Source organism: Mus caroli, chromosome 11, assembly GCF_900094665.2.
Source record: "Mus caroli chromosome 11, CAROLI_EIJ_v1.1, whole genome shotgun sequence".
NCBI lineage: Eukaryota > Metazoa > Chordata > Mammalia > Rodentia > Muridae > Mus > Mus caroli.
In genome coordinates this window covers 25,481,050-25,505,689 of record NC_034580.1, presented here as the reverse complement: position 1 = coordinate 25,505,689, position 24,640 = coordinate 25,481,050, and the positions used below count along the sequence as shown (strand labels likewise).

Here is a 24,640-nt window from a genome sequence, read left to right as displayed (position 1 = left end):
AAAAAAAAAAAAAAAGCAAACTATAATACTTTGGTTAAAAAGGAATTATTTTTATTGCCACTATGCTCTAACCAACTCCACCAACCAGCCTAGAAAGCAGTTTGTAAAATATATGTACATACTTTAAAATGGCTAGGTGATATGTGTTATGCTAATATGAAGTTATTCCTAACCATTTTTTCTTTATGTAGTACATTAATGCACACACACACACACACCCCACTCCACATCATATCACATCACATTTTCTATGTATGGCCTAATTAAGTAGTTCTGGATAGCCTGGAAGTTGCTGTGTAGACCAGGCTAGCCTCCAGTGTGCCATGTTCCTCCTTCCTCTGCCTCCCAAGTGTTAAGATTACAGGCATGTGCTGTAGATGTGGCTTTCTTTTTATACTTAACTACATTTCTGAACTTTTCTACAATCTATATTCATTTGATAAAAGAACAGTTCTATTCTGTGAACACTGGGGTCATTTAAATGCCATTAAACATTAACATTTCGAAATTTTGGAGCTTTTAAAGTTAAAAAATATCGTTGTGAGTTTTTCTTATGCTTCTAGAGGTATGCAGGGTTTTTTGTGGTTCTCTGATGACACAGAGAAACAATTTATTTATGTTCAGTTCATATAAAATATATTCTGTAAAATTACTGGAAATACCAATAATGGAATGTATATAGAGTACTCTACTCCAGCATATATTTATTTTATTATTTCCTAGTTTTGGACACTATGTGGAAATGCCCTGACTGCAAAAAGAGGCATATTTGGCAAAACAGGAGATCTTCAGACTATTCTTTGCCTTGCATGTGCCAAAGAAGACATCACATACTCTGGTGCTTTAAACGGTGACATCTATGTCTGGAAAGGGCTCACCTTAGTCCGCACTATTCAAGGAGCACATAGTGTGAGTATTGCTATATGGGGCTCTGAGATGATGTAATGAGGGATGATGTAATATGGATTGATGTAATGTAGACGATGTACTGAATGGGTTAAGGCCACACATCTCTCTGTTTCTGCCCTTTGCTTTACAATTAGACTTCAAACAGTTATATACACATACACATAAATATAAGCATACGCATACACATAAACATACACACACACACTCACACACACACACACACACACACACACACACACACATACACATGCATACACATACATGAAATGACTCATGAAGATTTCTCAAGATACTTTTGTTACCTGGGGGGGGGGGGGGGCGAATCCATACTAAATCCAGCCTTCACCTTAACTTTAAATTGGCTGATCCAAATTTATTCACTGTTACCACTTTTAGTGCTGCAGATTGAACCCAGAGCCTTACACACTAGGCAAGACCTCTGTCATTACGCTGCATCCCCAGACCTCACTACTCTTCCCATGAAGAAAACCTTAGACAACTCAGTGAAATAGTTTAGACACTTTAGAGTCTTCCCTATCATCTACAGTGAAAACCATTTGTCTTGGTTTCATTGTCAAATGACTCTTAAAATAATTAAGAGGTCAGAATTTGTCTTCATTCATTAAATGATCTGCTGCCTCAGCAATAAGTTTCTCTCTGTCAGCATAATGTAACATAATAGCTTTGAAAAAAATCAAGTAAAATAAGAGTCAAGGTATTTTAAATATGAAAAGGGAGTCATGCAATAGTACACAATAGTACACAATGCTGACATGATGCTATTTGTAGTTTTTGGCTTGTCAAAAGTGACACCATCCTGAAAGGCTGAGATCTGCCTCAGATACCCCTATACTTATAAATGGTATGGCACCATGCCCCTAGTCTGTGTCTCTACTTCGTTAACTTATGACTTAAGTGTGACACTTTTGTAATGTCTTTGTTTCAGAAGGCTCAGTTGTCATATAGAAATGTGATTCTGCATCTGCTTTTACCAAGGCACTCATAACTAACATTTTGGGTGGTAGCGGTAACAATCTTATCAAATTAGATGTGTTGGAATTGCTTTGCTTCCTGGTGGTGGCTGTAATTACTGCGATCCAGCTGAGATGAAGTATGTTGATCTGCTGTCAGATTTCAGCAGAAAACAGCATTTGCTTTAATTAGTTTTGCTCTGTTATTTTTAATCATGGAGATTCAGCAACAATGACATTTGTGACTGTGGGATTGAATTCTATCTCTTATAATTGACAGGCTGGGATCTTCAGCCTGTATGCTTGTGAAGAAGGCTTTGCTACTGGTGGGCGAGATGGTTGCATACGATTATGGGACACTGATTTCAAACCAATAACCAAAATTGATCTCAGGGAGACGGAACAAGGATATAAAGGTAAAATATGTGTTAGTACTTACCATGTGCTCTAAGAAGGTTACGTACAATGTCAAGTTTTGTGTTTTTGTTTAAGAGAAAGAAGTAAATATAAGGGCTAGAGAGACAGCTCAGCTATTAGGAGCATTCACAGAAGATCCGGATACAGTTCACACCACCCACAGGGCGCCTTATGAGTGCCTGTAATTCCAGTTCCAGGGACCTTGTGCCTTCTTGCTTCTGTGTATATTAGGTATACACATAGTACTCACACATGCATGAGGCATATCACTTATAAAGTGAAAGTTTTTAAAAGAATTAATTATGTAAGTTTTATATTCTACCTGACAGTATTTGCTTTGTTCTATGAAGACTTTAAGGGTTTACATAAAAATATTGAATACAAGCTCCAAAGTATGTTGAAAATGAGTAGATATCTTTTCCCCTGCTTAGCACAAAGCTACAGTGATCCTGTAGAAAAGACAGATGATAACATTACGGCGAAAAAGCTGATCGCTTTCCCAGAGTATGGGATTATTTTCAGTGATGAAGAATTTCTGGACAAGACAGTCAGTAAATGTGACAGTGTGTAGCCTCTGAAAATAAACCTGTGGCCACTTGTAGCACTGAGGTGGCTGGGGTAGACATCAGAGAGCAGAGAGAAGAAAACATGGACCGTATGTCCTCAGGCTATCTTCCCTAAGCAGTGTTGTTTCCAATCAAATTTTATTTTTAAATTTAGCAACTGAGCAATGAGCTGGATGTTGTGATTCACCTTATACCACAGGCTACCTTCTTCCTTCTGCCATTCACATAGTGACTCATGTCACACCACAGGCTACATCCTTCCTTCTGCCATTCACTATAAAAAGTGCCGCACAGCTCTTCTGGAGACTGCACTGGTTCTCTTAGGGAGTTGTGGATACCTAACACCAGGCTTCTTAGAAAGTTGTAGAATTTGGTTCCTTCTTTACTCTGTCAATTAGACAAAGTCAAGGTCCTTAAATTCTCTACAATATCATGTGGTTTTAAGCAACTTTATTCAGAAGAACATATAAATATGTAGAAGCAAGTTAGTTTTTCTAAGAGCCACATTTTTAAAAAAGCAAAATCTTTCAACCAAATAACTCCAGACACCCATCCTCTGAGTGTTTGCAGAGTGAGGGTAAGCAAGGCTAGAAGGAGGGTGTGGAGGAGCAGAACAGACAGGAGGAGACAGAGGGGACAGCAGATCCTTACACACTGTCCCACCCTCACAGAGATCTTAATCCTCTGCTCTGCCTACTCCCTGCTTCAAAAATGGAAGTAAAGCACATTTGAGAGGAGCAGATTCAGGCAAAACAGTATCAGGATTGCCTTGGTCTCAATGTGCATGTAAAACTATAGGAGTGACTTTATCTTCAGATGGACTTTTGATATGCATGAATTCCCCCCCCCCCCATCTTTTTGCTGTTGGGTGACAATGACTGTTGACCTCATTTGCATGGAAATTGTGTTTTGTGGTTCTTTTCTGGGGTTTTGTTTTTATTTTCCATTTTATTAAAAAGACTTTCTAAACATTCAGCAAGAACATTTTCATGGTCATGTTCTAATTCTACAACACCATACTTGCTACTTTTGAAAGACCCCTGAAGACGGGAGACCCTCACTCAAGTCTCTGGATGACACGACCCCCCCCCCCCAAGAAGGACTGTCTCTTGTGAGACCATCCTTGCTGCAATCGCACAAGGTTTATTGACAGGAACCAGCGCACTGGGGTTGACTGGTATTCCACGCAGGGGTAGAGGAGTTCGACCCTGAGTAGCTGGGAAAGGGGATATTTAAAGGGAAAAAAAAAAAAAAAAAAAAAAAAACACAACCCAAGGGGGAAGGGAGGGTGTTATTGGAAAATGCCGAAAATACGAGTGAAAAATCACAAGGAGGTACTAAAAATCACAAGGGGAAACTCCCTGCTTCTCGAGATTGTTCTCAAGAATTTAATCTAACTTTTGTGGTCGGTCAGTTCCTGGAACAGGGTCACTGAACTGGATAACCTACATTCTTGGTGCTAGGGGGTCTGAATTTTTCCTAGTCTTTCACTTTGTGTCTAAAGTTTGAAGATATCAATCAGGAGCAGTGAGATAGCTCAACCTTAAAAGGTACTTGATGCCAATCCTGATAACCTGAGTTCAATCCCTGAAACTCACATGATAGGAAGAAAAAACTGATTACTGCAAGTTGACATCTGACCCTCATATGCATTCTACATATGCATTTATGCATGTGCATGTGTGTGTATGCACACACACAAATAACTAACTAAATGTCTGTAGCCACCAGCAGCCATGAAGAACTGGGTTCCTGAAAGGAAAGCTGGAGATATATGGGAAGGACAGACAAGAGAGGAATGAGACCAAGACAGTGTTTCTGTTCAAGGCCCAATGTTTTAATTCTTCAGTCTGAGTATAAAGGGGTGAACCCATCCCCTACTTGGCTAGGATCTCATCACTTTTCCAGGATCTCTCTGGAAGACAAGCTCAGCTGCTCAGCAGGTATTGGCTTCTTGCAGGAAGCTACAGTTGTGACAGGACAACAGACTTCACCTAGGTCTGAAGACTCCACCCTAGGTGGGCTGGCTGATTGTGGAAAACAAGGTCTGACTTAGCCCACCCACACAAGGCTGGGGAAGGGCACAGTTTCTTCCTTTTTATTTATTAAAAATTAGCTGAACTGGGGCATAAGATTTACTTATGCTCCATGGTCCTACCTGAGAATTATGGTGGCTGGCGGCAGCACCTGGCTTGGGTTGTCTCTATACTCTTTCTTACCCATCCCAGAGGACACGTGAAGCTTGCTTGTGTTTATTTGCACAAACACAGCCTTTTAGTGTTTATTATGAACAAACACAGCCTCTTGGCACATGCCTCTGCCTTAGATTGATAAGAGTCATAGATCATCAGTGGCTGTCTCTGACTGCCAGCCCTCATAGCACACCTTTTTCCCATTCAGACCAAATCCACAATATGCACTCAATGCATCTCTTCACAGCAATGAATAACTGCCATGGTGAATGAATGAGCTTGCCAAAGATGATTCTATGTGAAACAACCAAACTGCTTAAAATACAAAGTCAAAAGTTAAGAGCAAACAGGATTAAGGTTGTCTGTGGGAAATGTCCCAAGCACTCAATTCAGTTGTAAATTAGCAATGATCAGACACAAAGCCTGGCCTCCTGGTGTGGGGGAGGTAGCTTTGAGAATCATCAGAAAAAAACTGTTATTTCCCAGGAAATAATGGAGGTTATGCTCCAAATTAACTCAGCTGACTGATAAAGATCTCAAGCCAGCTTCATAATTGTAATCACACTTACTAGAAGACACAGGATCTGTGTCTGCTTGATAAACCAATCTTTCAGGCAGCCATCAGGCTCTGTCTTCTTTTTGTGAAAAAACACAGACAAAACCTCTCCTCCATATTAAAACAGGGTCAGGATCATTCCATGTATTAGTTAGGGGGTCCTGTCATTTAACCATGGCATATGAACTGGAAGTAACTGGATGCCAATGGTGATCTGCTGCAGACTGACCTTTAACATCAGTTTGAAAAAAAATTTAAAACAAATAAGACAAAATCAAGATTTGCTTTTGGTGACTTTGGAGGGTATAATTCCCCCTTTTATTTTTAAAGGAGATATTGTTTAAAGCTCCCCAATACCTTGTCCTTGAGAATTATAAGGAATGCCAGTAATATGAGTAACATTACATTGTTGACAAAACATCTCAAATGCTTGACTGTAATAGCCAGTTCCATTATCTGTCTTAATCTGATTTGGAACACTCAGCATAGAGAAACAATGCAGGCAATGACTAATTACATTTGTAGTTGCTTCTCCTGTTAAAGCAGTTGCAACTAGAAAGCCTGAGAAGATATCAATAGTCACATGTACATATTTTATTTTTCTAAAATCAGAAATATGAGTATCCATTTGCAATAATTGATTAAGTATAAGTCCTTGAGAATTAACACCATTATGTGGAACAGGTAGAAACCGAGGACACTGAGAACAAGTCTTTACACTTTGACATGCACATTCTCTAAAAATACCAAATTATTATCTCAAACCATTACTATTTTGATCATGTAAATAATGAGATTATGTGGCTAATTGTTCCTGTTTAAGGCCTATAATCTGCCTGGGATACAAATCTGCTGTGGCACTGCCTTACCAAGTTTTACCCAGGCAGTCCAGGATGAGTTATTAAATGTCCAAGGGCAGTCCTTTAAAGAAACAGTACTTTTTCTTAACTTGAGTTGTATATGCATAAACAATTGCAAAATTTAAGAATTAGCAATATCTAAAAAAAGAACAATTTCAAGCAATTGTAAGCCCTGAGATAGATAGATAGATAGATAGATAGATAGATAGATAGATAGATAGATAGATATAGAGAAGATATAGATATAGATAGATAGATAGATAGATAGATAGATAGATAGATAGACAGACAGACATATGCTATCAGTATACAAATTAAAAGCTTGGTTTTTCAACACTTTAAAAATAGTGGCTATAGCACCTGGTTCAATCATTTGTGCTGAAGTAGAGGGAAACTCACGAGAATAAACATGTGATCCAATCACATATACTTCTCTTCCCAAAGAAGGGCTGTTTATAAATACGGTAGATGCATTTTTATTGGATGCATGCCTAAATTTACAGGAAATACTAAAACATGCATAGGAGCAAATTTTAACAACTTGTCTGATCAAGCCTGCTCAGTCAGTCAACAGGTTCTCCAGTGCAGGAGTGAGGATTAAAAGGAAAAAAGACGGACAACATTGTAGCATGACCCCAGTCAATTCTGAGACTGAAGGCAAATTTAATTTGCCCAATCTGCTTTTATAGCATTTTAATTACATGCAAGTATCAGGGCAAGCAGTACAATAAGGAACTAGCAAGGCAGTAAGCAAAGTCCCGTGATTACTCCCATGGCAGTTGTTTAAAAGAGCTTGTCATAATGACCAAAATACTTGAGCCCACTTCCCTGTCCAAGCCCAGAATCTTGCCTGAAGCCTACTTCTCTAGCCTAAAGTTAGATTCCTGCCTGAGCTTACTTCCTTGTCTTGGCCAATGTCAGATTCCTGCCAGAAGTCCATTTTCTTGTCCTTGGCCAATGTCAGCACCCCAAAGAGCTCTCTACACTTGTCTTTTGGATAATGATTATCAATTTTGCCTAAAAAGTTTGCCATGTAATGTGCCAAATATCAGTATTCTTTTTTTTTTCTTTTTTTGAGACAGGGTTTCTCTGTGTAGCCCTGGCTGTCCTGGAACTCACTCTGTAGACCAGGCTGGCCTCGAACTCAGAAATCCTCCTGCCTCTGCCTCCCAAGTGCTGGGATTAAAGGCGCGCGCCACCACGCCCAGCTATCAGTATTCTTTAATAACCAATTTAATTGCTGTTTAAAACAAGGAATAGATGTCTGATCAGATTTTTAAGACATTCTTTACAAAGTACTTTCATCATTCTATCCTACATTTTTTTATTAACACCACACCAGCTTCATAACAGGATGTTAAAACTTGGAGATAAAGAAAGATGAATTCACATTAATGCTATCTTTGCCAAAGAATTGCTGCGGGCACATTGAGTAACAATAACTAAAATAAACAGCTAACTATTGATTATAGAAGCTTCCTCTACTTTCTGCAAAGCTATTTGTCTCTCACCAGTTAATTTGTATCCCCCTTGATAACAACCAACAAAGGCCTAAGTCCTCCTGTCATGAGCTTAAGGTGAGGGAGGTCTTAGCCAATTAACGTCTCCTAGAAGCTTTTGAAAATAATATGAAGTAAGCAAATCGTCTTTTCTTTCTTGAATTTTCTGTACCACAATTTTTCTAGGATATAACTGAGGCCTCAAATATTGAAAAAAAAAAAAATACTGCTTCTGAATCTTTTCTGGAGCAACAACTACTCCAAAGTTTTTAAAGCACATTGTGTAACAGCAAAGGTTTGTAACACGGTTCCCTTCAGAGGGATCAGCTAATAAAATACTCTCCATACAATGAACAATATACACTGAAAGATTCAAAGTCCTAGCTTCTTATATTGAAGCAGAGACAAAAATTCTTTTTTACATAATGTAAGGCTATTAGCCATTCCTAGAGGCAAAACTTTCCAATGATTACAAGCTCACTGGTAGCAAACCTTTTACAATTATCAGGATGCAATGGAAAAAAACGACCTTCCAAATCCATAATAATTGTATATGGCATAGGCAGACCAGATTGTAATGCCTCTACAAAGTTCCACAGCCTCATTGACCTTTCATAAAGGTCTTAAGTTTGAACTTTATTTTGAACAACACCTGGATGGATCTGTAATAATGCTGTTTTGGCTTAAAAATAATTCCCCGGAGGCAAGGCAAGGCAAGGCCCCCAAAACTTCCATAGGCAGGATTTCAAGGACAAAAGCAGTGCCACACAAACCTCTCTGAGGCTGCTCTGAGCTTTGCATGAACTCAAATGTAAATATTTCTCAGTCTGAGCATAATGCCTGAGTCCTGGCCCAAAGATTACTCCTCCTGCAGTGAGGACAGATTCCAGGGGAGCAATTCTACTTTCTGTCTATGTCTCTAATTTTTGGACAGTCTTTCCTAAAACGATTTATACTTAAAACATTCTTTATAACCTCCTCACTGTAAAAAGCATTATTTGTACTGTACTCCTCTGTAAGGCAGCAACCATAACCAAACACTGATTGTAAGAGGGTCCAATATCTGCACAAAGATGAATATATCCAGATAAATCTGTCTTTGCTTTGTATGGCCGGATAGCCACAGCAAGCTGCATTACCATTCTCATAAGACAATTGTGTAACAAAAGGAACCCCTTCTTGAGGGTCTCTGAAAATTCTACTAGCTGTTTTTAGTAGCTTATCCACAAACTCCTTGAAACGGTTCATCAGAAGCCTGTTTGATAACCAATAAATTTCCACTGAGATCTTTCCAATCTTGGGGGGGGGGCTGTTAAATTTTGCTTCTACCACTGTACTCAATAAAGCGGGCCCATAATTGCAACAGCTGTTTTTAACTTTTATTACTCTTACAATCATCCTAATTACAATATATTGCTGAGTTAAGAATCCTGAGCTTGCAATCAAACTGCAAACTGCAGTCAATGGAACACTGGCAATTTAGCCATAATTTTTAAGTTTCTTTTGCAATATTAAGGCATAACCATAACTTTTGGGGAGCAAAACCCAATTTTAAACAATCAATTCTCTTTAAAATCACTATTAAAAGCATCACTTTCACGTTACAAAGTTTGACTGCCAATTCTCACATGAACCCAAAATCCTAGAACATTCAGAGATGTGTGTGTTTCAGAGCCACTGTGTTTCAGGGAATATGAATTCCGGAGTTTTCAAGATGGGAGAAAGATTGGAAGTTCGTGAGAGCAACTCTGTCATCTCATGGACAAAGAGACAGGAAGCATTGTGAACCTCAAGATAGTTGCAGACTTAGGGCCCTAAGTCATCTCATGAGAGGTGTAACCACATATGTTGCATCCAACTGTTTAAAGCAAATTGGTGATCTAGATGAAACAATGGAGCCTAAAATGATTAAAATGATTATTAAGGTTGGCAAGAAAAGGTAGAAATAATTTCTTAAAAAGTGTCAACAAAAGTGAATATGTTTAGCTACTTGTTATAGAGTATAAAAAGAACACATAATTATTCACCCAATGCAAGATCTATTATTTTCCCATTCAATGAACATTTATTAGGCATCTGTTGAGATGTGTGCCGAAGGACTAGAAAATACTGTATATGTTTCTGGGGATTACAAACACATATATTAAATAGCTGTTTGTCTAATGAGCTGTAAAATGTGAATTAAAAGAGATCTGCATTAAGAAAATCACAGATCAATAGCTGGTACTGGGGCTGGGCTCTGCGGGACACAAGGTTTGTTGTAGTCTTCCTGGTCTGGAGCATCATGGAGCACATGGATTTCAACAGTTGCCTTATCACTTGTGTCCAGCAGCTTTAAAAATTGTTTTATGTTTATACAAGCCAGATCATAATTCTTTTTTCAAAACCTCCCAGTGATTCCCCATTTTTCTGAAACACCCAATGTCCTTATGATGGCCTCAGAGCACCTGCTTCTTCCTCTGCCTTGCCCAGGCCACCTCACACTTTTTCCTCTGTCTGCAATGTCCCTTCTCAACTTGAGCCTTTTACCCACTGTATCTTGCATTGATTGACCTTGTCTGAAATTTCATTCTTCTTCCAGCCCCTGGGCACTCCTGATGCCTCTTTCCAGATGTGCTAGTGCTTTATACCTTGTAGCATACAGCACACTTAGCCATGTGCAATGTTCATGGCCTCGTTTAGGTCAACTGGGTATCTATTTTTCCCTGATGCCTCTGGAGAGCTTACACTAGTGCCTCCTATGTGCTAGAGATCTGGAAACAGGTCAGACAGTGAGTATCACATTCAGACTGGAGTGTAGTAAAACCATGAGCCAACCCAACTTAAGGAGAAACACATAGGTTCTTTCATCTCAACTTTCTAAGTTTACCCTTGGCCCACAAGTCCTTGGACAGAAGCTCCTAGTGTGGGTTTAGGGAAATGTGTACTATGCTTATGTCACCAGTCTGCAGGGTACTTTTGTGCTACCTAGATAGAAACTAGCTAGAAACTCTTTGAGGGTTGTAATCACCAGGAGTGATTACAATACCTACTTAAAGAGCTAACCACTAACACTAATTGTAACTTTTAGAAGATTTCAGGAGGACATAGCACCTGTCCATTTGTTTCTTCCTTGTCTGTCTCCCGAAAGTGTTTACTGCATTAGTTCCTTTCCCACTGCTCTAATAAAACACTATGACCAAGGCAATTTAATAGAAAAGTTTATCTAGGCTTACAGTTCCTGTGGTTTAGAGTTCATAATGGCAGAGCAAAGGCATGGTTACAGAAATAGGAATCTGAGGACTCACATCTTAAAACACAAACAAACAGAGAGTGCAAACTACAAACAGTATGAATCTTTATAAACTGTCCCCAGTTGCCACACCTCTCAAGCCTCTTCAAACAGTGCCACCAAGTAGAGACCAAATGCACAAGACTATGGGGAACATCTGATTCAAAACAATACCCCAACTTGAAACATATTTTTGTATCCAAGCAGAGAGTCGGACAGGAGGCCTGGATTCTTGCTGTTGTTCGTTTTTTGACTATTTTTATTCCTCAGAACACCCTAGGGACCATATAGCATAACATTTCTCAAATTGGACTGATTTCATTTTCCAGAAGATATTTGGCATTGTCTAGAGACAATTTTGATTGTAAAAACTTCACAAGTTTTATGGGACGTTATGGTTGGAGATCAAGGATGCTACCAAATGTACTATACTGGACAGGATAGTACCTGCAATGAAGAATTTTCTGGTGCCAAGTGTTGCAGTGAAGAAGTCCAAGTAAAATATTCAAAAACCAGCTCTCAAATCGAAGTACCTATGTTTTCAAAAGAAATGTAACCAAGGCATCCCATTCTCCAGGTCCCTGGAAGGCCTCCATTATCTTCCCTTCCCTTTGACTTTTGTCATGCTCTAGCCAATTCCATATGTTAGTAATTGTAAATAGTGCTGCAGTAAACATAGGTAGGCAAAATGTCTTTAGTATGTTGATTTCATGTCCTTTGAATAATCTGGAAGTAGTAGGTCTGCTTTTAGTTTTATAAAAACCTCCTCAATGTTCTCCATAACAACTATACTAATCTGAATTGTCAGCAATAGTGAATAACAGTTCCCTTTTCTCGTGAACATTTGTTGTTTACTTTCTGTAATAACTGTCCTATGTTAGCATATCATTATCGTTCCTATTTGTCTTGCCCTAGTACCTAATTATAGTGAACATTTTTATTCACTTGTTGACCATTGTATTCTTTTTAAAGAATCATTTCAGATCATTTGCCCATTTTAGAAGTAGATTACTTGAGTTTTTGGTTTTATAGTTCCTTAGGTATTCAGAATAGTAACTGTCTGTCAGATACATAGTTAGCAAAGACTTTCTTCCGTTTTCATTCATTGTCTTTTGGCTCACTTTGTTAGTTTTAGTGTGTAATCTCATCTGTAAGTTTTATTTTCTTTTGTAGTTTCAAGTCTTATATTTAGGTCTTATTTGAGTTGATTTTTGTTTTAGAGTGAGAGACAATGTTCAAATCTGTGAACAAACCAAATATTCAGTTTCCCAAGACTGTTTATTGAAGAGACTGTTCTTTCTCCATGTAATATATGGTATCTGTGGTGGTTTGAATATGCTTGGCCCAGGGAGTGGCACTATTAGGAGGTGTAGCTTTGTTGGACTAGGTGTGGCCTTGTTGAGGGAAGAGTACCACTGTGGGGCTGGGCTTTGAGGCTCTTATGCTTAGGATCCATCTAGTGTGGAAGTAGACCCTCCTCCTAGCTGCCTGGAAGACAGTCTTCTATTGGTTGCCATAGAAGCAAGATATAGAACTCTCAGTTCCTCCCTCACCGTGTCTGCTTAGACACTGTCATGCTTCCCACCATGATGATAATAGACTAAACTTCAGAACCTGTAAGCCAGCCCCAGTTAAATGTTGTCTTTATAAGAGTTGCCTTGGCCATGGTGTCTCTTCACAGCAATGGAAACCCTGACTCAGACAGAACCTATTTCAAGATACCATTCACTCTGCTAGTTTATTCTAATATCTTTTTAGTTTCATTCATCTGCTTATTTTCATGCTCTAGTATGCCTCAAAATTAGATTTTATGTATTCTTATGCTTTGACTTTTTTTTTTCTTTTTGGGTTTTGGTTGCCCCCTCCCCCTTTTCAATAGAATGGAATACCTCCGGCCCTGGCTAGAGAAATGATATTCTTGGTTTGCTCCGAAAATTAGAGCATTATATACTGATGCCATTTTTTAAAGAGTTAAACCAACTGGACCTATCAATCAACTGGCTAGGATTCCACCCATAGGATATCTGAATCACCCAAAGCCATGCAATGAAGATGGGAAGAATAATTATCTCTTTAATGAGATAATATATTTATTCTTCTCAGAAAGGCTTCTTCCATATAATCACATGCAGAGCCTTCCTTGTGTGTTTACAATAAAGTCAGTGACCTACCATCTCTGTAGGCCACATAAGTGAGGGACACTAGCAGCTCAGGCAGGTGTGGTGCACAAAGCAATAAGATAGCCATTGTGTAACTGTTCCTGCAGTTGGAAGGATGGCCCTAATCAGGCAGTAGAGGTTTCCTCTCTTAATGTTAAAGCTATCTCTGTTAATAGTAAAGGCTTCTTGAATTGATGGACCCAGCAGGAGTTAAGCATCTGAAGTTCTCTCCCTCTGACTACTCACTGGTGCTGCTGTAGGCACTATACATAAGATGCGGTGACAGAAGCTGCAGTACTTCCTTTGTGCCATGTACACTTGGTCCTGACAGTCTGAGCTCTGGCTCAGAGGGACATGTGGCAAACCTGAGGGTAGGGCAGCAGTGGGAGCCACTGGCACCCTTCATTACCTGTGAGCCACAGGTGCTGCATCACAGTGCAGGGTTAAGATGTGTTAGAGGCTGCACCTGTTCCTTTAGTCCTGGCACTGGCAAAGTCCACTTGCAATTGGCTGTGCCTTTGGTCTCAGAAGGCATGTCCCGGAACACCTGGTTCTTCAGGATTCTACCTATTAATTTCTCTGTGGTGTGACACTTGTGTCCTATAGTTGTTATGCTGAGTTATACCAGATTTGCAAGGCAGCTACCCCCACCCTCAAGCTAATGTAATGGCTTTAGAGACATTGTAGGAATCCCAAATCCAACCAGTAGCTTCCTTTTAAAGATGGCCTCTGACTGTAGCACTAGGAATTCTCTGGGAAGATGGTGTGAGCTCTTTTCCCAAAGCAGGGCTTCTGTGTAGAAAGTAGGCTACTTCTCTCCGTGTGCCTCCCATAGCTGGGGTCTCTAGCATTTGCACTGACAGCTTGCCATGTCTCTCTTCTGCCCTGGTTGTGCCTTGACAGATGCTGGGTGGTTGCTTTCTTATACTGTTGTTCCAGGCTTCTGAATCTCATAATGAATGTTACTATCTTTCTCTTGTTGATTTCCAGTGTTTACTCGTGCCCACCTCACAATGTCAGTATTTGTTGTTATTTTAGTTCATATTTGGGAAGGTAGGTGCTTGTCTTAGTTAATGTTCTTTTGCTGCTAGAGTCACCTTGACCGCAACAACACTTATAAAAAGAATGCATTTAGTTGGGGTTTGCTTACAGTTTCAGAGTTAGTCCATTAGTATCATGACAGGAAGTAGACAGACATAATGCTGTAGCAGTAGCTGATCTACAGGCAGCAGGCAGAGACAGGGACAGAAAGTCAGACAGACACATAGAGACCGATAGAGACAGAGACAAAGACTGGGCCTGGTGGGTTTTTGACACCTCAAAGCCTACCCCTAATGATTATGTCTTAGGGTTTCTATTGCTGTGAAGAGACACCATGGCCATGACAACTCTCAAAAAGGAAAACATTTAATTGGAACTGCTTATTTTTTTCAGAGGTTCAGTCTATTGTCATCATGGTTGGAAGCATGGCAGCATCCAGGCAGACACGATCCTGAAAGGAGCTAAGAATTCTACATTTTGATCCACAGGCAGCAGAAGGAGAACAAGCTTGAGCTTCCAAGACCTCAAAGCCCACCCCAGTGACACACAAAGCCCACCCCCAGTGACACACTTCCCCCAACAAGGCCACACGTGTTCCAACAAGGCTACACCTCCTAATAGTACCACTCCTTGGCCACCATAGGTTTGTAGCCATACCATAATGCAGAAATGCATTCAGTCCAACTTCAAAAGTCCCCATTGTCTAAAACAGTCTCAAACTAGTTTAAAAGTCCAAAGTTCAAAGTCTCTTCTGAGACTCATGCAACCATTTAACTGTAAAGTCAAACTGATCATATACAATCACAGACAGATTAAAAACAAACAGATCATATACTTCTAACATATAATGGCACAGGATACACATTACCATTCCAAAAGGGAGCACCATGAAGAAATACTAGATCAAAGCAAGACCTAAAACCAGCTGGGCAAATTCCAAAGTCTACATTGCCATGTCTAATGTCAGAACAGTCTTTCAGATCTCCAATTACCTTCATTTTTGTTGACTGTAATCTCTCTCTCTCTCTCTCTCTCTCTCTCTCTCTCTCTCTCTCTCTCTCTCTGTGTGTGTGTGTGTGTGTGTGTGTGTGTGTGTCTATTTCTACTCCCTGTTAGCAGATTTCCTTTCCTTGACAGGTATCCCATGACTCTGGCATCTGCAACATCTTGGAGTCTCCAAGGCAATCCAGGCTTCACCTTCACAGCTTCCTATCCTCTCTAGACTTTTATGCAGGGACACCCCTGATACATGCCAGGCCTCAGGGGCTTTCCTTAGTCTTGGAGGGTGATTCCATAATCTGTTTCTCCTATCCTTGTCTCTAAAGCCAGAAACATGTGGCTGAAGCTGCCAAGTTCTGCTACTTGATGAGGTTGGAACATGGCCACTTGCTCAATTACATCTTCACCAGTTTTCTGTTTTCGATGTTTTCCTTCACTGCCTAAGCTCAGCTGATCTGGAACTTTCTCTGTAGACCAAGCTGGCCTCTAATATAGAGATCTACCAGCCTCTGCCTTCTGAGTACTGGAATTAAAGGCATACAGTACCACTCCTGGATCTAAGCTGTTCTTAATTCCTTTTCAGAAGCTGGGTGGAGTCTCGCCCTGAGGTCACCACTCTAGTCCATTTAATATCAGGCTTTCTTTAATCTGTTTATCTCCTAAACACAGGATTTAGCTCCATTCCACTTCCTGGTCCCCCTTTTCTCCTCAAATTGTACTTTTTTAAAAAATTTTTACTTGATCAGCTTGCTCCTTTTCATTATAGATTTTCATAAGAGTAAACATTACTAACCACATGACAGAGTCATACTAAGCTATTTTGATATTTCCTCTGTCAATGCTATTAATCCAAAAGTCTTCACTTTAGTCTCAGACAGACTTTTCAGACAAGGACAAAGAGCAGCCAGCCACATTCTTCACTAAAATATCCCAAGAATAGTTTCTGGGCCACATGCTAACATTCTCTTCTCTGAGAGCTTCTGAGCTAGGCTCCCACAGTTCACATCAACCTCAGCACCACTTCTTTCATGTTTCTACTTGTGTGGCTTATTAGGCCCTATGAAAACCATTCAACTGCTTTCCTAAGTCTTTTTGAAGTCTCAAAGTCCACATTCCTCCAAACAAAAATATGGTCAAGCCTATCACAGCTATAACCCAGTCCCTGGTATCAACATTTCTGTCTTGGTTAGGGCTTTATTGCTGTAAAGAGACACCAAGATTAAGGCAAATCATATAAAGGGAAATATTTAATTAAGGCTGGCATACAGTTTCAGAGATTTAGTACATTATCATCAAGGCAAGGAGCATGGCAGCATGCCGGCAGACATGGGGCTGAAGAAAAAGCTGAGAATTCTACATCTAGATCAAAGGCAGAAAAAGGAGACTGTGGAGCACACTGGGCTTAGCTTGAGTATATATGACTTCAAAGCTGCCTCCACAGTGACACACTTCCTCCAGCTAGGGCATACTCTCAAATAGTGCCTTTCCCTATCGCCAGCCAGTCAAACACATGAGTCTATGGGGATCATTCCTATCAAACCACCACACTCTCTTATATAATCTTTGCTTCCTGATCCTGGGTACATTGACAGAGATAGGAAATATACCTTTTATGGAAAGCTTTGAACTGCCTGAATTTCCTTTGTTTGATGTATGATTTGGCAGATCATATAACCTATATTGAGCACACATTCAGACATGTGGTGTATGCATGTGTGAGCACATATAGGGGTGTATGTGTGTGTGCATATGTGTGTGTATGTGTGTGTGTGTGTACACATATGCAGACCAGTGGTCAATGCTAGACCTTCATCTATTACTCTTCTTATTTTAATAATTATTATTACAGGCAGGCAGTGGTGGCACATGCCTTTAATCCCAGCGCTTGGGAGGCAGAGGCAGGCAGATTTCTAAGTTCAAGGCCAGCCTGGTCTATAGAGGGAGTTCCAGGACAGCCAAGAAACCCTGTCTTTATAAATATATATATATTTAATTCACTCTCCCACTTTCTCTTCCCCCAAATGAAAGAAAAACGAAAATCAAAACAAACAACAAAACAGTAAGACAAAAACAAAACAAAACAAAAATCCCTCCCCCATCCCCAAAAATGAAGTCTGTTTTGTGTTAGCCAAGAACTCCTGGGCATTGGGCTTGTTCTAAAGTGTGGTTGATAAACTCATGACATTCCACTGAAGAAAATGATTTTACCATTTCCAACAGGTATTGCTTGCAAATAGCTTCCTAGTTAGGGGAGGGACTTCCTATCTCTTAGAGGTGGGACTTTGAATTCACTTCCTCTTCTTAGGAGTGGGACTTTGTCTTCACTTCCTCCTCTCAATGCTGGGATTTTGTCTGGTTTGTTACTGTGCATGCTCACACAGTCTTTGTGACACTATGCACATATGTGCATCAGTTCTCTTATATCTAGAAGCTGCTGTTTTCTTCAAGTCAGTCACCACTTCTGGCTCCTAGAATCTTTCTGCCTTGCTTTACACATAGATTCCTGAGCCTCAAGGGGAGGAGTTTGATGAAAGCATCCAATAAGAGCTTCTCTGTCATACATATTATTCTATAGGTATAGCAATATGTCATTAGGAATCATTTTATTGCTATGTTCCTTTAGCAGAGTTGAGCAGTATATTTCCCCTAGGTCCATGACCTACCAGTCTCAGGTTTTTGGCTACCTTACCAGTGTCAGATATGGGTGTCATCCCATGAAATGGGCCTTAAAATCAATCCAGATGTGGTTGGTTCCTCCCATTATTTTGTGCCACTATTAAATAGGTATGTCTTTCACGCAGCTCACAAGGTTTGTAGCTGGGTGATACTGATGCTTACCTTACTCCTCCAATTACATGAAGAGCACCTTTCCAGCACTGTGAATGCCAGTCAATAGGAGTGCAGCTTCTAGTCGAACACTCAATTTCTTCAGGTTCTATGACTCCCCACCTAATTTTTTGAGGCAGGCTCCTCACTGAACCTGAAAGTCATCTATTGGCCAGACTAGCTGGTCACTGAGCCCTGGGGTCCTCCTGCCTCTGTCTCTCCATGTTGGGATTACACGTGTGTGCCTCCATGTCCATGTAGGTGCTGGGAGTCAGAACTTGGGCACTCTTGCATAGCAAGCACTTTGGCCCGCTGAGCCATCCGCAGCCCAGTAAATGTGGAGTTTCTACGCTGTGATCCACAGGTGCTTATCTGGAGTCCATTCTGGTCCACAGAGTTGATAGTGTCTCTCAGCTCAGCGCTGTCAGTTGGAATCCTTACTGTCCACCTGCAGTGCTTGCTTGTTGGATTAAAAAAAAAAAAGGGGGGGGTAAGCTTTTTGCCTTGATCCACTAGGCCTTGTGTTTTCTAATGTACTGGGGTGGAGTTTTCAACCTCAGCTAAAGAAATATTATTTAGCCGGGCATGGTGGCACATGCCTTTAACCCCAGCACTTGGGAGGCAGAGGCAGGCAGATTTCTGAGTTTGAGGCCAGCCTGGTCTACAAAGTGAGTTCCAGGACAGCCAGGGCTATACAGAGAAACCCTGTCTCAAAAAAAAAAAAAAAAAAAAAAAAGAAAGAAAGAAAGAAAGGAAGGAAGGAAGGAAGGAATATTATTTTACCATTACCTGGAGAACACTCTAGCTGGGCTTGGGAGGCAATGTTTTCAGTCTTAGTGTTCAACCCACCTACCACTGCCCATGTCCAATTCCACAAGAACTGAGAGGACTGTCTGGGTGGGTTCCAGGTATCCATATATTTTAGATACTTCATGAAGATTCTAATGCACAGAACGGCTGGGAAGGTTGCCCTGTGCTCTTTGCCATGTGTTTATCTTAGACTATGAGTTTAAACCACACCCTTCCCTGCTGCTGGTTGCCTTTCTCCAGCCAGATAACTGTGAGAAAGGACATTTTAGCCCAGTGATATTTTTTTTCTGTGCTAAACCACCACTCTGCCTTCTGAGAGTTCACAATGCTAGCACATTAAGATAATAAAAGAATCAGCTGAAAGGCAAGGATTAGCTGCCCATCAAGGGAAGAAGGGGGTGGCAGCACCTTCAGAGGTCCTGTATGACTTTCCATGGGTCTAGAATCTGACCCACACACAGAAAATTGTTCATACTGAGACATGAACTTTTTAAAAAGACCCTACAATGCACAAACACTTGCTAGTTAGACTAATACTTGGTATTGATCGATTAATTTCCCAGATATTAGGATCTAGGTCCATTTTTGGTGTTGAAGCCAGACAGTGCGGCGAAGTGGGACTGCAGATGTCTTCACTTACAGCTGTGGTAACTGAAGATTTGAAAGGTTAAATAGCTTATGGTGTTAAATAGTTAAGAGGGAGAGAGTATAAATCCATCTATTCACTTAACTAGTGCAAAGTAAGCATTCCCCTTTAGCAACAAGGTGTGTGTCAGTGCTGATGGGTCAGCTCCCCTCAAGCTGACCTTAGAACTATAGCAGAGAGCACTGGGATAGAAAAAAAAGCAAATTAAGAATTTGGTTTCTGCTTAGAGAATTTCTTCAAGTTTTGATGGGTAGTTTGCTCTCTACTGCCATCTGCTGTCCACGTGTACCAAGCTGGCCAGCGCTTTACCATTCTCATCATAGTGCATAGGGGCCTAAAATCCAACTTAGACACCTCACCACACTGTCAAAAATACCCACAATATGCATCTCAAAGAAGAAGAACATTTCTGTGGCAGCTTTCCCTGCTTTTCATTTTGCTACTAGCAGTTGTCTAACCTTACTCCAAATAGTAGTAGAGCAAAAGATAAAGAACCAAATGCAGCTTAATTACGGATGCAATGGCTGCCTTGGCCAGCACAGTGAAGCTCTAATTACAGTCCTGTTCTCTGTACTTATGCCAAGCCTGGATGGACAGGAGAATGAAAGTACTGGCCTTGTCAGGGAAGTGTCACTCTGCAGGGCCTCTCAGAACCTGGGAAAGGCTACAAGGCTCTGTGCAGCTCATGAGCACAGGAGCAATTTGACAAAGATTGTGGGCATGACTAAGAAGCTTAAATACAACTCTCCCACTGATGTGTCTTTGGGAAGTAATTTCCATTTAAAATGGTTATCTCAGAAAAGAAAGTGACTCGGTGTCATTAAGGGCCCTTAGAATAGGCTAGTCTGATATGACGAAAGATAATTTATCTGTTTGAAGAACAAGAATGTGTGGAAAACCTGAATTGTTCTCTGAGAGGAAATGTTCACAGCTCATTAAGTTCATTATAAGTGACAACAGTGTACTTTTCCCTTTTCTCTTTGCCCCTTCTGTCTCTCCTCTTTCCCCTCTTTTTTTTCTAGTTCCTCTCCCTTTTCCCACCACATTTACCTAGACACACACTCTTGTCAATCAGCCTTCTTGCTTTTGCTAAGTGTTAAGTTTCCCTGCTAAACTATTTAGTTCGCCAGAAACATTTTCCAAGGAAATCTATAAAAAAAAAAAAAATCAGATTTTGTGTGTGTGTGTGTGTGTGTGTGTGTGTGTATGGGCATGTGTATAGTACTGAGCTGGCATGTACATGTGTGTGTGGATGTGTGACTGGGATAGCATGTGCTGGTGTGTGTGTCTGATTCTGTGTGTCTGTTTCTGTGTGTCTGTGACTGTGTGTCTGTGTCTGTGTCTGTGTGTGTGTGTGTGTTCTAGATGTTGGTCTTGGGTATTCTTTTCAATTGTACTCTGTCTTATTTTTTAATACAGGGTTTCTCACTAAACCCAGTGCTCACTGATTTTGCTGTGCTGTCTGGCAATCTCCAGAGATCCTCACAGCTCCCCAAAGCTGAGATTAAAGACATGTGCCATTGTACCCCGACTTTTATATGGGTGCTGGAGATCAAACTCAGATCCTGACACTCGCTTATTATACGTGGTATAGCTGCTCTACATTACCAACTGGTCATTTTTCAGCCCCTCTTGAGCTGCCTCTCCCCCCTAAGACACAGGTTGTGGGTTTCTTAGTACCTTTCTGAACCTTTTCCCACTCCACCAAAGAGGTTTTGTTATAGAGGTGGCGATACAGGTTCACACATTGTACCAAATAAGATGCCAATGTTAGTTGAGGAGGGTTATCTCATATACAAAAAGCCTGTGCCAAAGGAAGGAAGGGAGGGAGGGAGGAAGGAAGGAAGGGAGGGAGGGAGGGAGGGAGGGAGGGAGGGAGACCAGAAAATAAATAAAGGCAGTATCTCATTCAACCCTTGTAAGACTACAGATCAGTATTACGGATTCTCAGAAATTCTAAATCACTGATCTGCTTTCCTGCTATCCCATCTGACTGAGCATTCCTCCTGGATGTTTAAAAATACATCTTTAGAAAAAAAATCATTGAACACCCAGAGTTTATTTTATTCTCTATAAAAAGTGTATCTGATGTGACTTTTGTAATATTAAAAAAAACTTTTAATATTTCATTTATCAAACCACAAGATTGGTAAGCACTACAAGTATATACACACACACACACACACACACAGCCACACAGTTAGTAGATTACAGCTCAACTGGTGTAGAGGCTCAGCAGGTGCTGCTGAAGGAATGGGTACCAGTGAGGACCTGGTTTTAGCATCTCCTCCTCACACTGGCACACCTCTCTCAACCATCATCATCCCACCTACAGTGACGAAAGTCATTTTCATTTGAGGTCCATGGTTCATGTGAGGGGTCACTCTTAGTGATGTGTAGTCCATGGGCTTTGACGAATGCATGGTGACATATACCTGACATGATAAGTGTTGTACGAAACAATGGAAAGATCTTAAAAATTATCTGCACTCCATTTATTCCTTGTCCTAAGATAATCCATTTCATAATAATGATAGAAGAATTTTGTGAAACTTTTCATATAATTATTTATTAGGTCTTTCGGCATAATAAAACTATATTTTATATATATGTATGTATATATATTATATATATGTATGTATATATAAAATATATGTATACACTACCTCTGACACTCATAGAGCAAAGCATCTGCCTCTGGGCATCTGACTAATCAGGTATAAAGCAAGAGTGACTCCTGTGTCTATAGCTTCTGGTGCTCAGTACAGCACAGATGTGAAAGCAACTGAGGTTGCAGAGCATGTTGCAACCTTGTTTCCAGAGAGTTCAGAAAATGGAATTGCTTGTGTATTTCTAACTCAGCTGGGAGACAATTCCCTGCATGAGTCAATATATAACAAACAGTAAGGAGTTGAATGGACCAAAGAAGCCAGAGATCATAGAAGGTCAGTTTTCTTTTCTTTTCTTAAAATTTTAATTATTTTATTTACATTTCACAAATCGTCCCCTTTCTGACTACCCATGTGGGGGAGGGGAGAGGAGTGTCACAGACCAGCCCATGTACTCTTTGGTTGGTGGCTTAGTCTCTGAGAGATCTGAGGGTCCAGGTTAGTTAACACTGTTGTTGCTCTTGTGGGATGGTAAGCCCCCTCAGCTCCTTCAGTCCTTCCCCAACATTTTCAGTAGGTATTCCCAACTTCAACCTAACTTCATTCCCAACTTCAATGGTTGGCTGTAACCAACCATTTCTCTGCATTTGTCTCAGTCAGATGCTGGTAGAGCCTCTCAGAGGACAGCCATGCTGGGCTCCTGTCTGAAAGCACAATATGGCATCAGCAATAGTGTCAGAGTTTGGTACACATGGGATGGATCCCAAATTGGGTCAGTCACTGGGTGGCCTTTCTCTCAGTCTCTGCTCCATTTTTGTCCCTGCATTTCCTTTAAACTGGAACAATTCTGGGTCAAAAATTTGGAATGTGTGTGGTCTCCTGACTCAGCTGGGGGCTATGTCTGTCTATTGGAGATGATCTTTTCAGGTTCAGTCTCCCCACTGTTGGACAATTGGCTAATGCCATCACCATTGAGTCCTGGTAGCCTCTCCTATCCCAGGTCTCTGAGATTTTCTAGAAGTTTCCCCTTCCCCACCCCCACACTACTGCATATTTAGATTAATTCTGCTGGCCCTCTAGGCTTCTCTCCTGTCTCCCCACATAAATGATTCTGCCTCCCTTTTCCCCTCCCAGTCCCCTCTCCCACCCAAGTTCCTCCCTTCCTCAGCATCCCATGATACTTTTTTCCCCCTTCTAAGTGGATTTGAGTTATCCACACACACTTGTGCCTTCCTTCGTGTTAAGCTTCCTACAGTCTGTGAGTTATCTCATGGGTCTTCTGAACTTTTTGGTAATACCCACTTATGTACTCACTGATCCTTTTGGGTCTGAGTTACCCCACTCAGGATAATATTTCCTAGTTCCCTCCATTTGCCTGCAAAATTCATGATGTCCTTGTTTTTAATAGCTGAGTAGTATTTCATTGTGTAAATGAATCACATTTTCTGTATACATTCTTTTGTAGAGGGCCATCTGAGTTGTTTCCAGCTTCTTCTGGCTGTGACAAATGAGGCTGTTATGACCATAGTGGAGCATCTTTTGGGTATATGCCCAGGAGTGGTATAGCTGGGTCTTCAGGTAGATTTATTTCCAATTTTCTGAGGAACCTCCAGATTGATTTCCAGAGTGGTTGTGCCAGTTTGCAATCCCACCAGCAATGGAAGAGTGTTCCTCTTTTTCCACATTCTTGCCAACATGTACTATCTATGGAGTTCTTGATCTTAGCCATTCTGATGGGTGTGAAGTGGAATCTCAGGATCATTTTGATTTGCATTTCTCTAATGTCTAAGGTTGTTAAACATTTCTTTAAGTGCTTTTCAGCCATTTGAGGTTCCTGTTGAGAATTCTCTGTTTAGCTCTGTAACTCTTTTTTAATTAGGTTATTTGGTTTTCTGGAGTCTGACTTCTTGAGTTCTTTGTATATTTTGGATATTAGCCTCTATTGGCTGTAGGGTTAGTGAAGATCTTTCCCAATTTGTAGGTTACCATTTTGTCCTATTTACAGTGTCCTTTGCTTTACAGAAGCTTTTCAGTTTCATGAGGTCCTATTTGTCAATTGTTGGTCTTAGAGCCTGAGCCATTGGAAATTTCTGTTCTGTTTAGGAATTTCCCCCTGTGCCAATACATTTGAGGCTGTTAAAAAATGTCTAAGGTTCTATTAAATTCACTGTATCTGATTTTATGTGGAAATCCTTGATCCATTTGAACTTGTGCTTTATATAAGGTGATGAATATGGGTAAATTTGGATTCTTCTACATGCAGACTGCCATTTGTTGAATATGCTTCCCCGCCTCCCCCCCCCCCCCCC

The 24,640-nt window shown here is 40.6% G+C and overlaps 1 protein-coding gene across 1 annotated transcript in view; it reads left to right on the top strand.

Moving 5' to 3' along the window:
* Eml6 (EMAP like 6) overlaps positions 1–24,640 on the top strand; it is a 272,708-nt gene that overhangs the window by 133,691 nt on the left and 114,377 nt on the right. The window contains exons 6-7 of the mRNA XM_029483123.1: positions 724–909; positions 2,161–2,296. Of these exons, the coding sequence (XP_029338983.1) occupies positions 724–909; positions 2,161–2,296 (322 nt within the window). The remainder of the gene's footprint in view (positions 1–723; positions 910–2,160; positions 2,297–24,640) is intronic.